Below are 22,201 nucleotides of genomic sequence, written 5' to 3'. Positions count from 1 at the left end.
ATTAGAGGCTCATTAAGGTAAACGAAAAATGTGAATTAACAGAATTTCAACGCAGACTCATTGGTAATCCAATTAAAAATCAAATCCTACCAATATTTAGTAAAAGTAAGGAAAACATTTACAAGTGAATATAATGTTAATAAATGCTTTGAATACCATGAAAAACCTCTCTAATTAAATTTGTTTTGAGTGTTATAGTCAATTCCTTAAATTGGCATTTAATTCTATACCCGTCTATTACTTTTTATACAATATTAATAAATACAAGAGGCTGCCAGAGTTAGAGCAAACTGAATCAGAAACAATGTATAAACATTTGAAAAGCTTTGGTTGAACGATTCAGGAGTAAATGCACAGACAATCAAGATATCAGTTCTTTTAAATCCTATCAACATTTAGCAAAAGTAAGGAAAATATTTACAAATGAATATAATGTTAATAAATAGTTTGAATACCATGAAAAAAATTTTTACTATTTAAAATTTGGCTTAAAATCAGACAAAACATATATTTACCTTTGTGAAGTGATGTACAGAATTTCTGTATATCAATCAATCATACTCCAGAAATAACATGAATAAATAAAATATTGTCTTGTCAAAACAGTGGCATCAAGTCATTGATCCTTGATGATATTATTAATGGTAAATCACACCAGAACAATGTTGTACACAGATTGTGGCATATTTGAACCTGAAAATTTAATTTTTTAAATATAATTTATCCTTTTCTATAAAGATTGTGGCATATGAATTCAGATCATTGGTCAAATGTAACTTATCCTTTTCCTACAAAGTTTGTGGCATATGAATTGATCCTTGTTCAACATCATTCCAGGATAAAATACAATGTAAAGAATGTGGCATCATTGATTGAGAATTGATTTACTATTTATAAAACACAAACCAGAGCTATATATTTCTCAAACTTATCTGAACATAAGATAGGATCAAGGGGTTTTACCAGGCTCAACATTCCACACAATTTTGTTTTCCATTTCTGTTTGTAATTTTGTGATTGTTACAACATAGAATAAGTTAGTTTACAAATATTTTTGGTTTTAGTATCATAGAAGCTTGAAGAGAAATTATTTGTCAAAAAAAGCAAGTCTGGTAATTGTAGAAAAGTTATAAAACTGCTGGCCACAAATTAGGACACACATCATTTGCACAGAAATTTATTATTGTTTTTAAATCCAGTGATTGCAAAGGAATTTCAAAAAGGCACCTAACTGATTGTTGACGTTCAACCCAATTTTCAGAATCCATGGAGTTAAGGACGTTTAGCGATTCTAATTGATCTTCTGTGGGGAAGAGGGACATTTGACATCACTTTCATCTTTGGTGTGATAAAGGAAGCTGAAGTAGTAGAAGAGATTGACTTACCTTCATAAGAGTGTTTCTCTTATATCAGTTTCAGTATTAAATATCTGACTTCATTTAAATGTACATCAAGTTAATTTTGAGGGTGCATTGAATAAAATTAACATGATACATGCATTTGATTGTGATTCAACAGGATTATTTAACTTAAAAGCTGACAGAAATATGTAAAACTATAGCAATATCAAATAAAACCTGTAGACTACACTCTCCCCCTAATTATGTATTCAATATACATACTTTTCTTGGGAGTTTACCTATTTATATTGAAAGAAAAAACCTCAGATGACAATAACATAGATCACATTAAAATTTAATCCAACATTCCTATGTTACTGCAGGATTATCATGTCATTACCATAAAAACCTCTGTTTACATCAAATAAGATTAGGAAGTCATTTAAATAAATTTGCATAATTTATATTAAATAGTGCTCATCTTTCAATCTGGTGGTACTTATAGTCCCCATTCTGATTTGAAAGATTTTGTTTACATAAATAAGAAATAAGTCCCCCCTTTTTGGAAGTCATTTAGCTGCTGAAATAACAATACATAAGTTGGGAAAAGAATTGCTTTTCAAATCAATGGCCTAGATTCAGAAAAAGGTTTGAGAGCTTACAAACGATGTTCAACCCAGCCACTTTCTGTATGTGACCGTCTAAAAGTCAGACAGTCATGTGGCCGTAACAGTGGTGGTTACTTTATGACCAGGGGTCACCTCTGAAGTAATAGACCACTGACAATCAATTTTGAGTCAGTAAAAACTTTGAAAGACTGGTCTTATGCAGCACTTACAATTTAAGGACCACAATATACATTGCATTAAGAGAAGCAAGAAGACTTAGAGGAGAACCAAACAGAATTCATTTCACCCTAATGGTCAGCCTAAGGTCAGTTCTGATGATGACCCTTGATGACCTCATCTCTAGCTGTACAAGAAGCCCTATTTATTTCAATGATGGTATGTCTGCTTGGTGAACCAGTTTGACATATTTTACATTGATTGATTGATTTATGTTTAACACCACTGTCAGCACTATTGTGTTATTCAGTGTCATTGTTTTAATTGGTGGAGAAAACTGTAGTGCCTGGACACAACCACCAATCTTCTGCTATCCCACTGTACTAAGATTTAACTAAGAGAATGACCATTTTTTTTCATATCATGCAGTCATCAAATTACTTTTTCTTTTCCAAGTACTCAACATTAATTCATTAATTACAAAAACTCTCAATCAGAATCAATTTAGTTTTTAGCATGTGCTTGTTCAAAATATTTCCAGTATCACAATTTTTTAAGTAAATTTTAACAATAATGTTCCTTAATACATAAGTCATAATAACAGGTATTAAATTCAATTTCTACATACCCACTGTTATAAATCCTTTAAATAAATCACAGATGATACAAAAATCAAGTTGAAAATTTCAAAAATGCTGGCATTTAAATAATCCACACACTAACAGGACATGTAATCCTAATTTAGAATAGGTTTATAATAGTATGACAGTGATGAATTTCACCTCTATAAATATGTCAAACTAAACACTCAATGGAGTTCTCTCCCTTTGTTATAACAATGAAAACCAGTAATATAACACAATATGATGGGAGATTTTATAACAGATGTGAATATATTAGGGAAATATCGTAAAATTGTCATTACGTGGAAATATCATAAAAATAACATTATCCAGTAAACAATAATAACCAAATCATAAAAATTATAAAATCATTGGGACAGTGTCTGGACAATTCTGCATAGAAAATAAAAGGCTTTGTTTTACTTATTCAAATCTGTTACATTATGAAGATATAATAAAATTAAAAGCCTTATAGCATTTGGAGAATATGCCTACATAACACACACTTTATGCCCCATTCGATATGTATCTTTAAGACACAACGCCCCTCTCACAATTCCCTGTCCAGTGAACCTTAAAATCTGGGTCAAACCATAATTGGAGATGAAAAGTATAAAATTTCACATCATAATGGACAAGAGTATTAAGTTTCAAGTTAATGTGCATACATCTTCATGTAAACTACCTTTTAATAAGGATGCTCCCAGTTCTTCTTTTTAATTTTTTTCAGATATAATCCTCTGGTTGTCGAGCCTTCGACTTTAGTTGAAAAAGCGAGACATAGGGATCCTACATTCCATCGGCGTCGGTGTTGTCGGCGGCGTCCACAAATATTCACTCTATGGTTAAAGTTTTTGAAATTTTAACAACTTTCTTGAAATATCCTGGATTTCTACCAAACTTGGACAGAAGCTTGTTTATGTTCATTATTAAAGATAGTATCCAGGAGTAAATTTTGTAAAAACAAAAATTCCATTTTTTCCGTATTTTACTTATAAATGGACTTAGTTTTTCTGCCAGGAAACATAACATTCTCTCTGTGGTTAAAGTTTTTAAAATTTTAATAACTTTTTTAAACTATCCTGGAATTGTACGAAACTTGGCCAGAAGCTTGTTTATGATCAAAAGATAGTATCCAGAAGTAAATTTTGTAAAAATAAAATTCCATTTTTCCCGTATTTTCTTATAAATGGACTTAGTTTTTCTTCCAGTTTACATTACATACAGTCTGCAGTTAAAAGTTTTTAAAACATTTTGCCAATTCTTAAACTAGCCTGATTTTTTACCAAACTTGGACAGAAGCTTCTGACAATCAAAAGATAGTCTCAAGAGGAATAATTTTATTGATTTTTATCATTATTTTTGTTGAGTGTGTGATTAACAGCAAAATAGGCGAGACACTGAGTTCTGCGGAACCCTTACACATAATTTTTTTTTTTATCCATATAAGTCATTATCATTGACTACTAAATCCTGTTTATCTTTTCAATTTTATTACAGTGTTCTCTCCAGAAAATTTATAGACTGTCATCTGGTATCTTCCCCGTCTTTTTATTATTTCTGACACAAATTGAATATATGAATATATAGGTGCAAAATTTAGAAAATAATTGGTCTACATAGATATAAAATTTGGTCAGATAGATTATCTTGGTAATAATTAATAAATATATTCAGGAAAAGTCGTAGTATCAGGAACAAGACATCTATATATGGACATTTTATCTTTTGATAAGAAAGAAAATCATAATTAACAATTAAAAATCTTGGTTAATTATATTTCTGGTTATAGATCACAAATTAGAGGTCAAACAGAGGTCAAATGTCCACATGTAAAGGTTAAGTATTGTCAATAAAACTGCTGAGTAATCAATTATTAGATGATCAATCAAAGTTTGTTATTATTCATAGTTTGTAAAACAACAAAAAGTTCTTCAGGATATATCATATATATCTACAGGAAAAAGTTGATTCCATGTGACGTTAAAAATTAAATCAAAGAATCGTCACTGCTGAGATCCAGCAAATTTTCAGCTAGTCAAAATTTCAGGACAACAATTTCAATTTTTTATTTCATTGCTGACTAAAATGAGATGAATAGTTCAAAATTTGATTTCTACCAAAAAACATTACTTCTTTATTGTAAAAGATAAGTGCCAACAATAAAACTTGGAGAATCTGCTTTGTGTTCCAACATAATCATGGAATATTAATAGTGTCAAAAATTCTGATATTATTGTTCCATTATAATCATAGTATTGAAGTAACATATAAACGCCCTATATATCAAACCTTCCACCTGTATTCTGTGGATACACATGCAACATATATATTAACCAAACCTTTATATACACATCATTATACAGAAGTGGTAGAGATGTCTGAATTGTGTAGTTGTCACATAACAAGTATAGGAAGAGAGGAAACAAGAAAATATTCTTTCAAATTACAACTTGTATGCATACATGTATATGTACAGTCTGTTGGTGCCAAACTGTTTTAGTGTTTCTCTTACTGGAAAAGAATTTTGAACTTTTCACCTTTATATTCAACCAAAAAATCTTAAAAGTTCTGTCTGACTGACTAATTTTTTGTCTGTCAAAGTTTGCCTCCCACCAGAGATCAGTGATTGTCTCAAATTAAGTCTTGACCACTAGCAAAAGTTTTCACAATAACTTGTCCTTAAATGCTGCATGTTTTTCACAACATAAATAGTTCTTAAGTAGTTTTTTTCTCACAATGAATTAAACCAAAAATACAGTTTTATGAATATTTTTAAAGACAAATTTAGGAGATATTTATTCCAATCGATGAACTGTTTTTTTCTTTTTCAGAAAAGTTAATTTTAAAGCAAGTTAGAATTCACATTTTGAGATGGTGAATGGGTTCATTATCTAGGACATTCTCGACCATTATTGAAGGGGTCATTATTTAGGACATTCTCTACCACAACTGATTTTCAAACATCACATCAAGTTAATAAATTCCATATATGACAAGTCAACATGCGGAACTCACCTTATTTTTCTTGACTGACGAGCTACGTTTTAATCCCTTCATTTTAAAAGAAAACATAATCCACTGTTTAATGCAATGTCCAAAATAACCAAAGAATAGTTTAAAATAGTCTACTCAGTTCCAAAACGAGGCTCATCAAAAGACAAGGTGTTTGCCTCTAAACAACAGACAGTGCATACACTTTAAAGTTTGATAATTTTATCCATTTTTGACTTCTTCCTAAAAACCATTAATTTATCAACACACAACAATGTAGAATATATGATCTGTAATGGTTTGATCCATATAAATCCAAAAGACAGATTTGTCTTGGTTTTATATTTGAATTTAAATTTTTGTTGCCATGGAGACTAATCTATCACAGTATGTATAACATATAAATCATCACAACATTTTCCTTTCATTTAAAACACACAAAACTTTCCTCACATATTTATCACGATCTCCGCTAAATCCTGAAAGTTCTACTAGTCAAAATCGCAGATTTGTTGATATATTTCATATACGGTATGTTTTCAAACTATAAAGGATATTTATGCACTCATAATAGTATTATATATAATTACGTTAAGTAAAGTATATGTTGAACGTTTATGTACATGTATATTGCCTCCCCCACACTAACCACATACATATACAATGTACATGTATAAACACAGTTATAGATAACGTGTGGTCATTTTTTATGACATCAATTACGTTTTATCATGTCATTCACAACAAATTAAACACATACATCTATTGTTACAAAACTATAAATAGATTATTTCCCACCAACTCAATAAATCAAGTTTTTACTCCGAAATTTTCCTTGGTTGAATGATTAAACATTTTTTTCCCTTTGAACAGAGTTTTGTGTTCCTTTATTTAATTATTGTCCAATATTCTAGATTTTACTGTAAACTTGACATTTCTATTCTATCTACTACTGTAAACTTGACGTTTTTATTTGTCAGATCAGACAATTTGTACTGTTAATTTCTGATCAATGTTACAGAAATATCAATTCACAACAATTGTACATTGTACTCCAACCATCTAGTCCATGAATAAAGGAAAGATTTGTTTGTTCAACTGTATATTGTCCCATTAACGTGAAAACTTTGAATAAATGGACGATATATATGTATTCAGTCTCTAAGTAACGATCCTACTAAAACAGATATGTATATTTTAACGTCCTCGTTCAAATCTAACAGGTTTAACAAATATCAAAGTTTCTCCTTTGTTCAAGTGGTTATAGATTTTCTACCAGAGAAACTATTTTTCAAAAAAAAAAGTTAAAACAAATTAATCACAATTAAACTTTGAATGTCAAATGCAGATTTTCTCATTCAGGACAACCCTAATATGCATATACAAGTAGCAGATCCTAAACAACAGTGTATCCAACTTTAGAACCACTCAATTTGATGTACAGTAGCAACAACAACAAAAGTTGACTAGCAGAACTCTGTAAATTTCAGTCAAAATTGTCTCGTCCTGAATTTCCTTTTATTTCAATGATCCATAAACCATAAGCTTGATAAGTTTTAATTCCTTTGAGGATAGCTGTACATTTAATAATGTGATAGGTTAGCATCCACAACAATTAGGCAAAACAGGTGCCCATAATTCTAGGAGAGCCACCGAAATGCGGAAATCATCACAAAGGTCCATAAAAGTAGTCCCACATATAAGTAGATCTATTGTCTCTGAAGAATGCTGAGGTTTATTGCCCTGTCTTGTCTTATTTGTAAACACAGGTCCAAAAAAAAAGAAACTTATTCCAACATATATTTGTAATCTGAAGGTCTACTTCCACTATGGACCTGTCAAATATGTGGCCTAAACTGTTCTTAATATCTTCTGATTTATGCTGGACTATTCCAATAATCAACTTTATAAACAGCTAGTTATTACAACTGTTATAAAACTTAAGCAAATATTTAGGTACTTAAAACATCCACTTGATTATTGCCACAATTAAACAGAAATCATGTGACAATTTTACGACCTCATTAAAGTTTGTCAGACAATTAATTAATTTTTACAATCAAAATATTAAGATATCAAAGTCTACCTTGTCTATACTGGGTTGGTAATAAACAATATTGTCAAATAAATAAATTTCACAAGGAATTTATTGTGGCTTGTTGTTGTTCTTCATGCACTGATAAACATTGGATAATTGTTCAAATCAAGAACAATGGCAAAATTAACGGGAATTTATCCTTTTTTTCCTGCAACCAATTTAATTGCAGCTATTTCCTGTCGGAATATTGGTGCATTAGAAACATGAGAGAACAGTCTCAGGCCTTTGATCTTCTACCTAATACTTTGGTTCTATAGAAATCCAGAACTTATTAACTATCCTGTTAAATATCAGCTTGTTTGGTAGCAATCACTCAAATACTTCAGTTGTTCTTATGATGACAATTTGAATTATAGATCTGTTTTGAATTCCTTTGTTGGACACAATAAATAATCCTCTAACTTTAGGGGTTCCTTCAAATTTTTTTGTTGCACAAGAGATTGGCCAACAACTCAAACAGATTCTTCTTTTAACAATGTTTACAATATGACTGGTTTTTTTTTTACATTTCTTTATATCCTCAGTGTCTGTACTCTACACAGAGTTAACAATAACTATTTTTCTGTTACTCAACAGATATATATTTAGTTATGTCCACAAAAGATTGTCCAAAAATTCTTCATTTAAAGTATGACTGTTTTTTACATCTCTTTATTTCCTCTTTGGATATCAACTTTAAGTATATTCACCAAAGATTGTCAAAAACTTAAAATACTTCATTTAAAATATGAACGTCTTTAAACATTGTTACGATTCCTCTGTTACTCGACAGATATAAAGTATGTTCACAAGAAATTGTCAAAAAATTAAAATTCTTCATTTAAAATATGACCGTTTTTATACATTGTTACAATTCCTCTGTTTCTCTACATATATAAGGTAGTACATTTTGACTCATACTTATTTCACCCTACAACCCACAACAAAAGAATCGTCCAGTATTGACATAGCAAATCAAACACACTCGACGTTCTTACAAATTCTCCTTTTAAACGTCTTTAAATTTGATTTATAATATAGAAAATTGTTCAATGCTGAAGAATTTAATTGAAGAATAACATTGAACAAAGGTGATCACCTTTATATTGTATTAAATATGTTTTTACATGTTAACATAAAAGTGTGAATTCTTAGTTCAATTTTCTTGTCTCATTCATCATCTATGAGGGTCCGGATGGGATTTATAGATTATCAGAATACTGGGCAAAAAATTTAAAGAAGAGAGAAAATTGGCGTAAAAATATAGATTATAAGGGGTAGAATTGTGTAAATTAGGCTGTTGGTTTTCCTTTTGGAATCATTTCACATTTTTGATGTCCAGACATTTTACAGTATAAGTTTTCCTATTTGATGAAAGCTGTATGATTGCCTATATACAGATCTATTAGAGAATAATGGGCCAACATTTTAAAGAAGAGAAAAAATTGGCGTAAAAATATAGATTATAAGGGGTAGAATTGTGTAAATTAGGCTGTTGGTTTTCTTTTGGAATAATTTCACATTTTTCATGTCCAGACATTTTACAGTATAAGTTTTCCTAATTGATGAAAGCTGTATGATTGCCTGTTATAGATTAGAGAATAATGGGCCAAAATTTTTAAGAATAGAGAAAATGAGTTTAAAATATAAAATATAAAGTGCATAAATTATTATATTTTCATAAATTTTTTCGGTTGGTTTTCTTTTTTTTTTTAATCATCTCACATTTTTCATGGATGGACCTTTACAGCCAATTATACAGTATATGTTTTCCTCATTGATCAAAGCTGTAGCCTGTATGATTGCCTATTACTGCTAACATCCATTCCATTTCAACTCTGTTGTCACAGTTGTCTCATTGGCAATCATACAACATCTACTTATTTTTATACTAACATGTACGTATGTCCAACCCTGTAACAATATCTCAAATGTATGAGAAAAATGGTGGTCCCCGGTAATTAAAATTTAATGGAGGGATCTGATTACCTTTAACTTTTCTTGCCTTCCCATTTGATTTCAATTTAGATAACAAATATATAAATTAAACATAAACATATCTCCTTATCAGATGGCCAATGGTCAAAGTTCTTACATAGAAGTACCATTAAAGGTGATATGATCACAATTCAGTTCTAACAATCATTTTTATAATCCAGATTGTTTGTTCCCATATTTTTCAAAGAAAACAAGATCAAAATTTAGAAATGAAATTGGTAATGTGTCAGAGACAACAACCCGTCCAAAGAGCAGCTGAAGGCCAAGAATGAGTCACGAAAATCCTGCACCTAGAGGGGGGCCTCAACTAGTTACCCCCTGAACAAAATGTGTACAAGTTCAATCTAAATGGATGTCACCCCAAATTACAAAACATATAAATGAAGTTAAATATAAAACATACAAGACTAACAAAGGCCGGAGGCTCCCCAGTTGGGACAACAGGCGCAAAAATGCAAAGGGGGTGGGGGATAAATGTTAAACATGTTTTGTAATATCTCAACTCCCTTAAAAACATTTTTTTTATTTCATTCAAATTCTGGATTTGATTTTCCCCTATTAGCCTTTGTCAAATTTGCACTTTTCAAAAAATTGTGCAGAATTTATCTTTGTTTCAAATAATAAAATATTTGGTATAAGTCGAGGTTTATCCTGTTCAGTACTATAGAAAAAAATTCACATGTTTCATTGCATATATATATATATATAAGAAAATATCACACCTGTAAATGCAAAACCCCAATTTCCATGTCTGTCTTACGTAGCCATGACAAACTGCTGAAAATAAGTTTGAAAACATTGTGTACTTACTTCGTCTATTTCTGTGTCACTTTCCATACTTTTACTGCGAAGTTTACGACTCGGAGACTTCGATCTGTGGTCCTGGTTACTGTCCGAGGACTTACTGAAAAAAAACAATAACAGATACTATACGACTCAGAGACTTAGATCGGTGTTCCTGGTTACTGTCGGAGGACTTACTGAAAATAAACAATAACAGATACTACTATGGATTCATTTAATTTCGTGGGAACCAATTTCGGTGGATTGAGGAAAATTTCCATTTTTGTGGATATTTCATTTCGTAGTTTTTCCAAACTCTGCACAAATTCCTCTACAAAATATGTAATTAATTGGATATTTGAATTTGTAGTTCCCAGGTCACCACGAAATCCACGAACATTGGTATTCAAGGAATTATAATGAATCGACAGTATAAGATTTACATGACTTCTAAGACACATTCTAATTATAACACAGATCTTATATCCACAACTTGCCTATATACCTCTTGTTCATACTTTCTGTTGTGATGGTCTTTATGGGACCACTTGTGAGTTAATGTATTCATTACCTTGGTGTAATCAGGCCTAGGGAACGACATACTTTCTGTTGTGATGGTCTTTAAGGGGCCACTTGTGAGTTGTTGTTGTATTATTACCTTGGTGTAATCAGGCCTAGGGATGGACATAATTTTCAACACCAGTGTAATCTCAATACACCTGATTTCACACCAAGATAAGAAATTCATTTCTTATGAAGCCTTCTTGTACTCATTTTTTATAGAAAAATCTTTTTTCTGTCATCTTAAGCTAATACATTAACATGATCAAGTTACTTCTCTTTTATTGATTAGGCAAGTATAATAAAAGCACATGAAAAAAACAACTTTTGTTTTCATAATTATTATATATACATGTATACCTATATCGCACTTATTCGTACAAGTGTAAACGAGGTCTAACTGTAAAATTCTGATTAAAAGGACAGAGTTTTACCGTTTGCACCTCAAAATAGGCAGAATAACTGTAAACCTACAATTTATATATATGTGTTTTGCCTGAGATTCAAATCTTGGTGGGTTGACATTTGAATTTTTATTCTGTTTTATATTCATATGAATCAAAAAAAAATAATAGCCAGCTAGATAATAACAATGGCATGTATTTTAGCATTTATTGGGTAGAACACAAATCTAGGGTGCTCGCATAAAGCAGCTTAGCTGCCTAAAAATCTATGGAAGTTTTGTCAACTAAGAGCAGTGTTTTATTTTACCTTGGAGTTTTATTTTTCCCTTCCAGTTTATTCAGACTGGCTAGAGATGAATCTCTCTTCGTCTTTACCTGTTGTAGTATTTTACCTTGGAGTTTTATTTTTGCCTTCCAGTTTATTCAGACTGGCTAGAGATGAATCTCTCTCCGTCTTTACCTGTTGTAGTATTTTACCTTGGAGTTTTATTTTTGCCTTCCAGATTGTCCAGACTGGCTAGTGCTGAATCTCTCTCCGTCTTTACTTGTTGTAGCTGTCTCAGAGCATGATCTCGCTCTTTTAGGGCCAATTCAAATCCCAGTTGCAGGGCCTTTGTTGGTCCTTTCTCATCAGATATTGCTTCTAAAAAATATACATAAATATTTTTGTTTCAATCACAGGAAATATAACAATAGCATGTTTGAATTAATACCAAAAATGTTCACTGTAGATGCATTAAAATTTGAGCAATGAGAGATCAGAGGCCTGAGAGAAAAACCAATGTTCTTAAATGTTTCTAATCAACATTTTCATCGAGTGCTATAGAGAATAGTTGATGATTTGTCGAGTCCAGGATCCAAAAGTGAACAACAAAGTTCTAAAATATTTCTTACTTAACAATTTTATCATTCATGTGACTCACGTCTTTAATGTTTTAATGGTATGATAATTCAAGTGACAATTTGGCGACTTTTCCATTATAAAGATAACCAATTATCTCCCTTATATCAATATTGTCTCACTGATTAAGATCAAAAACAAATGACCATAAAATGAGACAGAGATTGGAATTTTAATTGTCTACAAATAAAATACCCATGTTCTTATCTGTTGATAAAACCAATACTACAAGACCTGACCACCTATTAGGCCAAGAAAAAAAATGTTGTGTTATCACTGATTAACATGAAATAAAATTGAGTATGGACATGGGGAAGGTGTCAAAGAGTTCAAAGAGCAGAAAACAGCTGAGGGCCATCAATGAACATGATGAAAATGTGACTGAGATTGAAATTGTATTGTCCACTTATAAATATGCTTGTTAATAAAATACTACCAGTTCTAGGCTCTACATCATTAACTTTACTCAGTACTAAGGACTTAAGGGAGTGCAAAATTTGTTCTTGTGACACAAAACAGGAATTGTTAAGTTCAAATTTTGGCATGGTAGCCGATAGCTTAAATTTTGTAGCCCACATATATAGTCCTATACCAGAAAAGCAGAAATTTAAGTAGCTCACGCCAAATTTTTGGGGCCATTGGCAAGTGGGCCATGGCTAATTCAAACCCTGCAAAATCTAATGGTGTGATAGGTTGAATTATCTGTATTCTGAGGATGAGCACGATGTTGATACTTAGAATGTTATAATGACTGCTAGTTCCAGACCACAAATTTGGTAAATAATTGCATTTTTACTCTAAAGAATTTACTTAATTGTACATGAACATGTACACAAAAAATAATTGTTTTAAACTATGTGTACAGTAGCTAAGGATTTAAAATTACTTATTAACAGCCTTACTATTAACAGCCTCCAAAAGACTTATTTTCAAAATGACGTATAATACTTATTTTTTTCTTTTCTTGGTATGAGCTTCCTATTATAAGGCACACCCCTTTATGGGTAATGTTAAAATGTTCAATAGGGAGGAAAAACAAGGGTAAAATATATTACATCCAATATTTATATACAAGTGATTAATCCAATTATTTCACCTGTAGCGAGTTATACCTTCATCAATGACCTCACCTGGGAAGAACAGATAATTTAAAGTTAACAGGGATAATAATGATGAGAATTAGTCACAAAGCTGATTCACAAGACTTTATGTCAAATCATCAACAAATAATAAACAAAATATTTAATTTAATGATATTTATTTCCGTTATGGGAACTTAATATGTTTGGTGTGAATTGTCCTTGATTCATTGATGTAATACAGTTAAAGGGAGATAAGTCAAGTTTTCAAATCAACATTGTGTAATGTTTTATTACCACATTATTAATTCAATCATTTTTTCTTTAACAAACCAAATAAATTTAAAATTCAACTAAATAAATCTGACAGATCTCAAAGCTTCTGTGACTACTAATCCTAACAAGCTGCAGACCAGATATGGAGGTGATCAAAATATTAGTTAGAAGAATGTACTGAGGATAAGAGGATTGCACTCATAGAGCAAAGTTCAATTTGATTGACGTTTTATGTTACTTTCAGCGCTATTGTACAATTTAGTTACAATGTAGCAGTCAGATTTTTATTTCTGGAGGAAGCAGGAAAACTGACAAACCTGATTAATTTAGATTGGAGTTATGTGCCCCTGCCACGTGTACGCTGGAACCCACCTCATTGTTGACATGCCATAGGTGGATCCAGCCCCCCCTTTTTTTGTGGGGAAAATTTGGTTGGTTATGTAGGAAATCACTGAAGCATGACTGGAGCCCCCCCCCCCCTTTTTAGGTCAGTCAGTGGTCCTGGCCCCCCTTATGAAAGTTCTGGATCTGCCACAGCAGGGTATTGATACAGAAGTTTGACTGCTAAGACCACTCAGCCACCACTGCCCCGTCCCTATATAGCAATTTTGGGAGAGACGTGATAAATAATAAATAATAATAAGATTGAACCCTTGACCTCGCATATACTAAACTGTTGGGTTGAGATTAAACATTATGAGTTGATAATTAAATGTTTGACACTTATTATATGACTATATATCTATAATTAAAACAAAGAAGATTACAATACAAGGTGTTAACTGTTAAAAAATATGTTAAATCATTACTCATGCTAGTATTGGTAACATTATACTTCCTTTGTTTGTGGTGTTGTATAGAATAAATTAGCCATAACATGATGATATCATGGCTCGACGGGTAGACTAGCAGATTAAAACATTCAATCAGTTTGGATTCATGTATAAAGTCTTGTATTATTTTTTATTTTAGTTCATTTATATGTTTTGGAGTTTAGTGGGACGTCCATTTTAACTGAACTAGTCTAGTACACAATTTAATTTAGGGCCCAGCTGACGACAACTTCTGGGTGCTGGATTTTCTTGCTGGGTTGAAGACCAATTGGTGGTCTTCAGCTGTTGTCTACTTTTTGGTTGGGTTGTTGTGTCTTTGACATATAACATGTATTCCTTATTTCCATTCTTATTTTTTTTCAAGTTCTCATGCAAAAGGTGTTAAAAATTAGAATGCCAGGAAATAAATTGAAGAATTTAATTAATAACAAATAAAACCAGTAATTTCATGTAATGAATAAAAGACTCGTTCTCGCACAAATATAAAATAGTCAGTGCCTAACAAAAGTTTTTTTCCTGACTAAACAAATCATCTTCTTCTTCATGTTTAATTGAAAAAAAAATAGTTTTCTTATCATACATTTACTTATAATCAACCCCCCCCCCCAAAAAAAAACAACAACAAAAACCCCACCACCACCACTGCTCAGACATATAGACAGTTTGGACACACTGAAATACAGATAATAGGTGTATAACATAGCTTTTCTCTGACTAAACAAATCATTGTTTTCAAATATTTCCTCATAAAACATCCCGCAGTTAAATGAGGCATGAAATGACAAACATAATAACATTCCTCTTATTGAAGTTCATTACTTTGTATTTGTTCTTGTAAATTTTAAATAAGGTCATTTTTTTTTTTAATTTTGGAAGTTTAACTTTTTACAATAAATCTTGAAATTGCAACTGGTCTGGTTTCATAAAAATAAAAATTTTTGACTATTGACAGCATTATACATGTACAAATGTATGCAGTGTTTCATAAAAATCTGGGGCTGGAGGAGGATTGACTGCATAAAAAGGGGTCTGCTGCAGTCATGCTAAAGAGCTTCCAAAAATACTCAACCAAATTTTTCACCAATAAGGGGGTCTCAAGCCCCCTTTTCACCCCACCCCCCTGAAATCTGGCTCTGTTTATTATTGGAGACAATGTTTAACAATCACAATAGTAAATGCACACAGTAGATCTGATCTTTCCTAACTAAAACATCTTCAATCAAAATCACAATAATATAACAAATTTGGCTAAGTTTATGTCTAGCAATCACCATTCAATCATAAAACAAAATTAATGAAATTAAAGTCAAAATGAGGTTTAATATCACATGTTATCGCCTGACGGAATAAGTCATTTGAGTTAGTGTACAAAATTGTAAATCTTACCATTTGAAGCCATGCGTCTTGTTTATCTTCTCATATTTAAATATACACAACAAAAAGGTTGATGCACCGATATCCACATTGAAGAGGCCCATGAGAGGGAATTTATTTTATTTTCAAACCACAGTAATTTTTCTAATGACAATTTTGTGATTTTAAGTCCAATATGAGTAATAATTCACACCATTCTCCATGCTGTTATTTTTATTTTAATATATAATATCTAGGATTTACAAATGACTCATTTTACCCATTAATTTTAAAAGTTAAAGACATTTAGTCATATCACCACTATAAAGTTAGGTTTTATGCCAAAATATCGTACAACCAATTAAAAGACAATTTGACCAGATAATTTTTAAATAACCTTCTTTACGTAACTTCAATGCAGATTATATTACAATTAGTAATCCCATTTACTATCTACAAGTCATCTTTTAAATGCAAATTATATTTTTTGAATTATTTAAAATTGTCTTACCTGTAGTGTTTTAAGAAGCGTTATACCTGACCTACATTTTACAGGTGAACTTTTTACCTATCTTGACATATGTACTAGTCTATAAGTCTTACTATTGTACTACGGAATAGTCCAAACAAACAGGTAAATAGGGATGTCAGGATTGTAAATCTACCCTGGGAAAAAGACGAGATAAAATTGTACCTGGTTTACTCCAGTCCACAATTTAAATCTTTTTGTGTACAAAATAAACAAGATATATTTCTACACATTTGTTTGTTTATAATACATCTACTATTATGACATTGTAATCATTGTAATACATATTATATAAGGTTGTGTTTACAAACATCAAGTAAAATGTGTACATTGTATATATATATTGCAGTCAGTAGGGTGTAAGGGCATCAGTTGTACCTGTTAGTCAAATGTGTTTTGTTAAGATATACTTTTTCACTTTTTTTGGTCATTTGGAAAATAATGTTTGTGCTGTACTTTTAAGACTCCTCTTCAGTGAAATTCGTTTTACATGCACATGAATAACCAAGGGCTTTGCAGGGCGCAGCTCTATACGACCACAAAGGTCGAACCCTGAACAGTTGGGCCAAGTATGGACACAACATTTAAGCTTGATACAGCTCTAAATTTGAATTGTGATCAAATTTTTGACATAAAATGAGTTTCTGACACAAAACAAATGTCAAGATCTGACAAATCTATCATGCAATATTGTGCAATTAAAGATTTCTTCTTCAAACTTTTCAAAAATTTGGAATTTGAGAAATTTTGGAAAAAAATTTGAAAACTACCACCACCAACCCCGACTAGTCAACATAGAAAATTAAAGTCTAAGCAACACGAATCCCATCAAAACCTGGGAGTGATTTCATGTGTTCTAGAAGGGCCTGCAGATCCTATTCCACAAGTGGCACCCGTCGTATTGGTCATTTGATTAAAAACCTGGTAAATAGTATAATTTGGTATGTCAAATTAGTAAATAGAGAACGGGATTGTAGCTATGATGAAAGGACAATATTCTATATCATCTCTATATCATCTGTAGAATTTGTGTGTGTTTCTCTCAAAGTATGGATATGGTCTGTATACTTTTTATCATTTTGAATTAAAACAGAACATGTACAAAAAAATGTACCCGTAGAAATTCCATTATTTTGTTCTTTTCTTTTATCAGAAGAATTTAAAGACTTTTTGCGGTCTTATAAAAATTGCAGTTTTCATCCAACACAATCATACAGTTTTCTTGTATAAATAAGGCTGATCACCAATACTAAAGTTTTACTTGTATAAATAAGGCTGATCACCAATACTAAAGTTTTCTTGTATAAATAAGGCTGATCACCAATACTAAAGTTTTACTTGTATAAATAAGGCTGATCACCAATACTAAAGTTTTCTTGTATAAATAAGGCTGATCACCAATACTAAAGTTTTACTTGTATAAATAAGGCTGATCACCAATACTAAAGTTTTCTTGTATAAATAAGGCTGATCACCAATACTAAAGTTTTTTATAAATAAGGCTGATCACCAATACTAAAGTTTTACTTGTATAAATAAGGCTGATCACCAATACTAAAGTTTTCTTGTATAAATAAGGCTGATCACCAATACTAAAGTTTTCTTGTATAAATAAGGCTGATCACCAATACTAAAGTTTTCTTGTATAAATAAGGCTGATCACCAATACTAAAGTTTTACTTGTATAAATAAGGCTGATCACCAATACTAAAGTTTTCTTGTATAAATAAGGCTGATCACCAATACTAAAGTTTTCTTGTATAAATAAGGCTGATCACCAATACTAAAGTTTTACTTGTATAAATAAGGCTGATCACCAATACTAAAGTTTTCTTGTATAAATAAGGCTGATCACCAATACTAAAGTTTTCTTGTATAAATAAGGCTGATCACCAATACTAAAGTTTTCTTGTATGAATAAGGCTGATCACCAATACTAAAGTTTTCTTGTATGAATAAGGCTGATCACCAATACTAAAGTTTTCTTGTATGAATAAGGCTGATCACCAATACTAAAGTTTTACTTGTATAAATAAGGCTGATCACCAATACTAAAGTGTTCTTGTATAAATAAGGCTGATCACCAATACTAAAGTGTTCTTGTATAAATAAGGCTGATCACCAATACTAAAGTTTTACTTGTATAAATAAGGCTGATCACCAATACTAAAGTTTTACTTGTATAAATAAGGCTGATCACCAATACTAAAGTTTTCTTGTATAAATAAGGCTGATCACCAATACTAAAGTTTTACTTGTATAAATAAGGCTGATCACCAATACTAAAGTTTTCTTGTATAAATAAGGCTGATCACCAATACTAAAGTTTTACTTGTATAAATAAGGATGATCACCAATACTAAAGTTTTCTTGTATAAATAAGGCTGATCACCAATACTAAAGTTTTCTTGTATAAATAAGGCTGATCACCAATACTAAAGTTTTCTTGTATAAATAAGGCTGATCACCAATACTAAAGTTTTCTTGTATAAATAAGGCTGATCACCAATACTAAAGTTTTACTTGTATAAATAAGGCTGATCACCAATACTAAAGTTTTACTTGTATAAATAAGGCTGATCACCAATACTAAAGTTTTACTTGTATAAATAAGGCTGATCACCAATACTAAAGTTTTACTTGTATAAATAAGGCTGATCACCAATACTAAAGTTTTCTTGTATAAATAAGGCTGATCACCAATACTAAAGTTTTCTTGTATAAATAAGGCTGATCACCAATACTAAAGTTTTCTTGTATAAATAAGGCTGATCACCAATACTAAAGTTTTACTTGTATAAATAAGGCTGATCACCAATACTAAAGTTTTCTTGTATAAATAAGGCTGATCACCAATACTAAAGTTTTCTTGTATAAATAAGGCTGATCACCAATACTAAAGTTTTACTTGTATAAATAAGGCTGATCACCAATACTAAAGTTTTCTTGTATAAATAAGGCTGATCACCAATACTAAAGTTTTCTTGTATAAATAAGGCTGATCACCAATACTAAAGTTTTCTTGTATGAATAAGGCTGATCACCAATACTAAAGTTTTCTTGTATGAATAAGGCTGATCACCAATACTAAAGTTTTCTTGTATGAATAAGGCTGATCACCAATACTAAAGTTTTCTTGTATAAATAAGGCTGATCACCAATACTAAAGTTTTACTTGTATAAATAAGGCTGATCACCAATACTAAAGTTTTCTTGTATAAATAAGGCTGATCACCAATACTAAATAAAATTGAGAAAGGAAATGGTGAATATGTCAAAGCGACAACCACCCGACCATAGAGCAAACAACAGCCGAAGGCAACCAATGGGTCTTCAATGTAGCGAGAATTCCCGCACCCGTAGGTGTCCTTCAGCTGGCCCCTAAAATATGCATAATAGTACAGTGATAATGGACGTCATACTAAACTCCTAATTATACACAAGAAACTAAAAATTAAAATCATACAAGACTAACAAAGGCCAGAGGCTCCTGACTTGGGACAGGCGCAAAATTGCGGCGGGGTTAAACATGTTTATGAGATCTCAACCCTCCCCCTATACCTCTAGCCAATGTAGAAAAGTAAAAGAATAACAATACGCAATTAAAATTCAGTTCAAGAGAAGTCCGAGTCTGATGTCAAAAGATGTAACAAAAGAAAATAAATAAAATGACAATAATACATAAATAACAACAGACTACTAGCAGTTAACTGACATGCCAGCTCCAGACCTCAATTAAACTGATTGAAAGATTATGTCTTCATCATATGAATATCAGGTACAATCCCTCCCGTTAGGGGTTTAGTATCATACTATCATAAAATATATGAGAAGAACATAACCCTTGTCATGCCAACAACTGTTTTTTTTAAAGAAATAAATGTGTTTAGTTCCGATGCAAAGACCCTATCAGTGAATCAATGTTAAAGCCAAAATATGCAATCTTTAATGACCTGACAACAGTATCGTAACTATATCCCCTTTTAATAAGTCTATTTAAAGGTTTTGTTAGTTTCTGAGGAGAATACTGACATTTTTGTGCTTTATAAAGAATATTTCCATAAAATTTTGGATGTGAAATACCTGAACGTATAAGATGTCTGCATGTTGAGTTATATTTACGAATTATTTCCTTATACCGGTGATAAAATTTAGTAAATGTTTTGACCAGTTTGTGATATCGAAAACCCTGGTGTAATAATTTTTCAGTAATACATAAATTTCTCTCGCTAAAATCTAATACATTGTTACATACACGAGCGAATCGTACAAGTTGAGATATATAAACACCATAAGATGGTGACAAGGGAACGTCACCATCTAAAAATGGATAATTAACAATAGGAAATGAAAAATCATCTCTTTTATCATAAATTTTTGTATTAAGCTTCCCGTTTATGATATAGATATCAAGATCGAGGAAAGGGCAGTGGTCATTGTTATCATTAGCTTTATTTAAAGTAAGTTCTACAGGATAAATTTCTTTAGTATACATACTGAAGTTTTCTTGTATAAATAAGGCTGATCACCAATACTAAAGTTTTCTTGTATAAATAAGGCTGATCACCAATACTAAAGTTTTACTTGTATAAATAAGGCTGATCACCAATACTAAAGTTTTCTTGTATAAATAAGGCTGATCACCAATACTAAAGTTTTACTTGTATAAATAAGGCTGATCACCAATACTAAAGTTTTCTTGTATAAATAAGGCTGATCACCAATACTAAAGTTTTCTTGTATAAATAAGGCTGATCACCAATACTAAAGTTTTCTTGTATAAATAAGGCTGATCACCAATACTAAAGTTTTACTTGTATAAATAAGGCTGATCACCAATACTAAAGTTTTACTTGTATAAATAAGGCTGATCACCAATACTAAAGTTTTACTTGTATAAATAAGGCTGATCACCAATACTAAAGTTTTACTTGTATAAATAAGGCTGATCACCAATACTAAAGTTTTACTTGTATAAATAAGGCTGATCACCAATACTAAAGTTTTACTTGTATAAATAAGGCTGATCACCAATACTAAAGTTTTACTTGTATAAATAAGGCTGATCACCAATACTAAAGTTTTACTTGGCCAAAATTGATGCTGCTTTCTTTATTTTTATTATAGTGACTATTATCAAAGAAAACTTAAATACAAAAGTTTGATGGACTTGCACATGCTAAATGGAGCAGAATCTCATCCAATGGACATGTTAGATGGAGCAGAATCTCATCCAATGGATGGACTTGCACATGCTTAATGGAGCAGAATCTCATCCAATGGACATGTTAGATGGAGCAGAATCTAATTCAATTGATGGACTTGGACATGTTGGTTGGATGGAACAGAATCTTAAACAATGGATGGACTTGGACATGTTAGATGGAGCAGAATTTAATTCAATGGATGGATTTGGACATGTTGGTTAAATAGAGCAGAATCTCATTCAATGGGTGAACTTGGACTGGTTGGATGGGGCAGAATCTAATCCAATGGATGGACCTGGACATGTTGAATGGATGTAGCAGAATCTCATCCAATGGACTCACTTGGACATGTTGGTTGGTTAGTTGGAGCAGAATCTCCTCCAATGGATGGACTTGGACATGCTGGTTGGAGCAGAAACTTATCCAATGGACATACTTGGACATGTGGAACAGAACAG

The 22,201-nt window shown here is 31.3% G+C and overlaps 1 protein-coding gene across 15 annotated transcripts in view; it reads right to left on the bottom strand.

Moving 5' to 3' along the window:
• The window catches only part of LOC139496443 (tight junction protein 1-like), a 100,174-nt gene that overhangs the window by 69,803 nt on the left and 8,170 nt on the right, over positions 1 to 22,201 (bottom strand). For 10 of the 15 annotated variants that reach the window (XM_071285041.1, XM_071285038.1, XM_071285042.1 and 7 more), the window contains exons 2-4: positions 12,043 to 12,208; positions 10,628 to 10,721; positions 5,767 to 5,802 (exon numbers count right to left, since the gene is read on the bottom strand). In XM_071285041.1, coding sequence (XP_071141142.1) covers positions 5,767 to 5,802; positions 10,628 to 10,721; positions 12,043 to 12,208 — 296 coding nt within the window. Of the gene's footprint in view, positions 1 to 2,753; positions 2,936 to 5,766; positions 5,803 to 10,627; positions 10,722 to 12,042; positions 12,209 to 16,040; positions 16,147 to 22,201 lie in introns of those variants that run through there. The other 5 variants (XM_071285040.1, XM_071285047.1, XM_071285048.1 and 2 more) reach the window with 4 other exon arrangements.

The sequence above is a fragment of the Mytilus edulis genome, chromosome 11 (assembly GCF_963676685.1).
Source record: "Mytilus edulis chromosome 11, xbMytEdul2.2, whole genome shotgun sequence".
Classification (NCBI taxonomy): domain Eukaryota; kingdom Metazoa; phylum Mollusca; class Bivalvia; order Mytilida; family Mytilidae; genus Mytilus; species Mytilus edulis.
This window is presented reverse-complemented; position numbering and strand designations above follow the sequence as displayed.